Source organism: Glycine max, chromosome 4 (assembly GCF_000004515.6).
Source record: "Glycine max cultivar Williams 82 chromosome 4, Glycine_max_v4.0, whole genome shotgun sequence".
Lineage (NCBI taxonomy): Eukaryota > Viridiplantae > Streptophyta > Magnoliopsida > Fabales > Fabaceae > Glycine > Glycine max.
In genome coordinates this window covers 9,705,814-9,710,670 of record NC_016091.4, presented here as the reverse complement: position 1 = coordinate 9,710,670, position 4,857 = coordinate 9,705,814, and the positions used below count along the sequence as shown (strand labels likewise).

Here is a 4,857-nt window from a genome sequence, read left to right as displayed (position 1 = left end):
CCTAATTATTTAATTAATTCACTAAACTTTAACTCTTTAAATAAAATGGTTGTTTTATTGTAATATTTAATGCAATAATATTTTCTTTTTAAAACTAGTACTTCATTTGTCCCATAATAAATGTAGTATTGATAGGAAAAAAAATAATTAGTCTCAAAATATGTGCTATCATTTTAATGTTAATTATTTTTAGCATTTACATTCATAAATCATAATACTTCTTTAGAATGCTGATGTGCTGCACCATTTATAGCAATGAAAAATAATTTCATAAAATTACCTACATTCTTTCGTCTATTTAACAACTCTTCTTAGATAAAAAAAAATAATGAAGACAAATATTGAAAGAAAAATGTTAATTTCTCTAAAAGTATTTTTTTTATTTATATGCATAAAATTGTGTTTTTCACAATTTGTTTTTGTTTTTTTCATTTTTATAATAAATTATTTTTTAATTTATCTAACACACTGATTATTAACAATATTATGTTCATAAGGGGATGGTCTACCCACTGATACCATATTAAATTTTATAGTGCAGCAAAGGCATCCGAAAGGTCTCCTTAAAAACCAGTTCATAAGGGGGTGACCTACCCAATTATATAAGCACTTATTATGTTCATGAATTATCCGATGTGGGACTATTCTTAATATATATATATATATATATATATATATATATATATATATATTTGTCTTTGGGTAGGCTTTGGCCCCCGTCATTCATTTTTCTGCGTCTAGGCTCTTCAGTTTTCTGTTTTGGTTCATGAAACTACTAACTAGTACTATACATGACCTAATTTTAGTCGTAGTTACCAACTACTACAAGAGAGAACTGTCCAGTCTCTGATCTATTATTGAAGTGGAAAAAAAAAACTATACAATGTTTGAGTACATGAGTTGGCTCAATTATTTATTTATTAAACAAAGAGATACTAACTGATACATATATAGAATTAAATTTATAAACTGGCCATCCATTATCTTGGCCATAAACAAAAGAGGAAACGGCTCTCCACTTCTGACACCCTCCTCATAAGAATACATTATCTTCTGATTACTTATTTCAATAATCACTTAAAGTATGAATTAGTCGCTTGTTTTTTAAACTTGGACTGATAGTGATTTTCCTAAAAAAAAACTAATCTATGCAAAAGTTCAAACTTAGAAAAGTAAGCATACAACGGAGGCAATAGAAAAAAGAGGAATTGAAAGATACATTAGAAATTTAGAAATGAAAACTGTTGAGGATAAGTAGTTGGTCTGAAAGCACACTAAATACGGTCAACACGCTTAAGACAAGCCCAAAAAGATGACAACGTAAAAGACACCGACACCTGCCGGTTCGGAGTGGGCACGTGTCCATTAACCAACGAGGATTGGACACGTGTTGTTATCCGATTGGTTCGTACCTTAATCAATGAGGGGGCGTGTCTTGCGTCATGGCCTGCAATTAGCTGAAACTAACCCGTGGTTACGACAGTGATAATTAGGGGATTGATTAAGAGATTAACAATAGTAATCAAGGTGATAGGGTGCTATATAACGGAGAGAGACTCCGAAAGCCAAACCCAAGAGTGGCGAGAGGTACTTGCTCACAGATATATTTTTTTTTTGTCTCCATCATTTTCTCGAGAGCTTTCAGTTTCTGTGGTTCATCTTTCTTCTTCTTAATCTTTCCCCCCCTCTCTGTAACATCCCGCTTCTCTGAATCCCTTTCTGCTAATCATCTGTCTTTCAAGCTAAGATTTTCTGGTTTGTCTTTTAATTCACCAAAAAGCAAACTTAGAAGGATTTTTCGAAAGCCAGGTGTTTTCAGAAACGAGATCCAGGTTTTATTGTCGAATTTCGCTAGTCATATTAATATTTCATCATTTTTTTTTTCCTTTGAAACCAGCCAAGAGGGTTATTTTTGATCCCTCAAAGCTAATTTCTCATTTTCTTTTCCGGGACTGAAGAGGTTGTCTATTTGAAATCTCCTTCATCCTTTCCTTTCTTGTTGAAAAGTTTTTGTTTTTGTTTTAATTAACCAGCAGTTCTTCAGTTTTAGAAAGACGCAGGTTGAATTATCATGGCAGCTATGATGGATTTTTACAGCAGCAGCACAGAGTTTCAACTTCACTCAGATCCATTCAGGGGTGAACTAATGGAAGTTCTTGAACCTTTTATGAAAAGTCCTTTCTCAACCCCTTCTCCTTCAAATTCTTGTTTTCTTTCTACCTCTTACTCTCCTTCCCCCAACAACTACTCTCCCTCCCTATACTCAAACGGGTTATCATCCATACCCAACACCACCCAAAACTTAATTGGTTTCGGGCAAGGGCAGCCCACATCTCTTGTGGGCCTGAACCACCTAACCCCATCTCAGATCTCTCAGATCCAGGCCCAAATCCAGATCCAGAATCACAGCAACACGCTGAGCTTCCTGGGGCCGAAGCCCATCCCTATGAAGCACGTGGGCATGCCTCCGAAGCCCACGAAGCTATACAGAGGGGTTCGACAGAGGCACTGGGGGAAGTGGGTGGCTGAGATTAGACTCCCGAAGAACCGGACCAGGCTATGGCTGGGAACCTTCGACACCGCCGAGGAAGCCGCTCTGGCGTACGACAAGGCCGCGTACAAGCTCCGAGGTGACTTCGCCAGGCTCAACTTCCCCAACCTCCGACACCAGGGTTCCTCCGTCGGTGGTGACTTCGGGGAGTATAAGCCTCTTCATTCCGCCGTTGACGCCAAGCTTCAGGCCATTTGCGAGGGCCTGGCTGAGCTGCAGAAACAGGGGAAGACCGAGAAGCCTCCGAGGAAAACGCGATCCAAACTCGCTTCTCCGCCAGAGAACGACAACAACAACGACAACAACTCTTGTAAGGTCGAAGCTGCTTCCTCCTCTTCTGAAGGTTCTTCGCCGCTTTCGGTTCTGACTTTCGCTGACGTCAGCGAGCCGCAGTGGGAAGGTGATTCGGATAATTTTAATCTCCAGAAGTACCCCTCTTATGAGATCGACTGGGATTCTCTGTGAAGCCGTGTTTTCTTAGTGTCCTATGTTGTTATGTAAGGGTATTAATCTTCATTATGTATGGTCTAGTCTAGGTCTTAGTGTCTTCTCAGGTGGCTGCTACTGCAATGGAGTTTTTGGCAATTGCAGAGCCAGTCTTAGTTAATTACTAGTATTCTGTGTATAATCTCTCTCTACCTTGGGTCATAGCTGGTTTTTTTCTTGCTTGACCAGGGAGAATTAGTCCACTTAATATGTTTCTCAAGTGCATCGCTGTAATCTACTACTTTTAATTATAAAAATATGGATTTATTATTGTACAATTTGTGTGGTGGTTATTTGTATGCTTTCGTGATTGCTATCCAAGTATGTGGAAGAACAAAAACCCACGTTAACATCCCTATAAATCATATGAATTACTATTAATAAATCGTCTTAACAAAAAATCTCGTTAGTTTTTATGCTTAGGGTTGATTATATTCCATTAATTCTAACACTACTGGACTCTCAAGTTCTTCTAACGTGCTTGTTAGGTGAGAATTGAAGGCATGCAGATGGGCCTTCTTCATCCATGTGGCTCCTTCCTTCAGACAAACGAAACATTATTAAACCATTGAAAGCACAACTAAAGGCTCTGAGATAATATCTCCTCCAAGGAGTAAATTAATACTCTCCCATTGTTGAACAGGTGATCACATTAATTCAACTGATTCAATGAGGATGGCGTTGGTCACTTCTCTAGACGAGATGTTAATTTTTTTTTTTCCCCATTATACGTGAATACTGAATAGGCCTACATAAACATTATTTTTTTCATAACTAATTTTGAAAACTCTTTAACAAAGGGTTCCCACGAAAACTTGGAAACACGACACTCGGGCTTGTAGTTGGAAATCCGACCAAGTTAGTACTCCTTCTAAATTTATCTATAACTAATTTTACGCTAATAAAAAAAACTAATTAACATCATTTAATTTTATTAATCTTATCTAAAGAATAAAGTTATTCTTACGATGTCCTTCCTTAAAACTTAATCATATAAATAAAAAAGTCTTTTGAAAATTAAATTACAATTAAATGAATAATATTTTAGGAAAATATCATTAATTAGAGTAAATTTAATTAAACTTACTTATATTTAATTACAGAAAAAATATAATTCATTTTCGACAATTCCTTTCAATTTATGAATCTCTGGAGCTATAGCCAAAAAATCCTTTTCCAGTGATCTAGAACAAGAATCATGATTTTCTTTGATGTACAAATGCAGTTTCCACAAATTAATAATTAATCTATTTCTCTTTTTTTCTTTCCTTTTTTTTCCCAAATCAAACAACTTTATCATTTTATTTTCACTTTATTTCTCTTTTATTTCACTTGAATCTGACAATTAATCTTTTTACTCTATTTTTTAAAACTTATTTATCTCTCTTTTTTCTCCTATCTATTTCCATTCCCTTTATTTCCTCTCTCTTTGTCTAACATAGTGTTAATGTTAGACATGACTTCTTCTCTTTAAAAAAATTGCACGTTATTTCTTAATGTCTAGTTATTTTAAATGTTAGTGTAGTATTTCTCTAGCACATTGTTTTAAAAATATTTTTTATTAGGTGAAATTTAGGTCAATCTTCCCTTTCCTTTTTTTTTTTTAGGTGAGTCCCTTTTAATTAAATTAACTAAAACGCGCACCATAATTAAATTCATGTAAGTTTTAGCTAACAAAAAGGGTCACATATATAATAAGTTGTTTGTTACCTTGTGTGAATTGAGTTCAGTTGTAATTTGACTTCAGATTGATTCTCATCAATATTGTCTGCCCAATCTTAATTATTTCATGTGATAGGGAGTGATTTTTTGCAATTTAT

At 35.2% G+C, this 4,857-nt stretch overlaps 1 protein-coding gene across 1 annotated transcript; it reads left to right on the top strand.

Annotated features, from left to right (window-relative positions):
- The first annotated feature begins 1,573 nt into the window (after window positions 1–1,573).
- Window positions 1,574–3,315, top strand: DREB3 (dehydration responsive element-binding protein 3). The gene has a single exon (NM_001250024.2). It carries the CDS (start codon window positions 2,072–2,074, stop codon window positions 3,014–3,016), a length of 945 nt encoding a protein of 314 aa, NP_001236953.2. The 5' UTR covers window positions 1,574–2,071; the 3' UTR covers window positions 3,017–3,315.
- The last annotated feature ends 1,542 nt before the right edge of the window (window positions 3,316–4,857 follow it).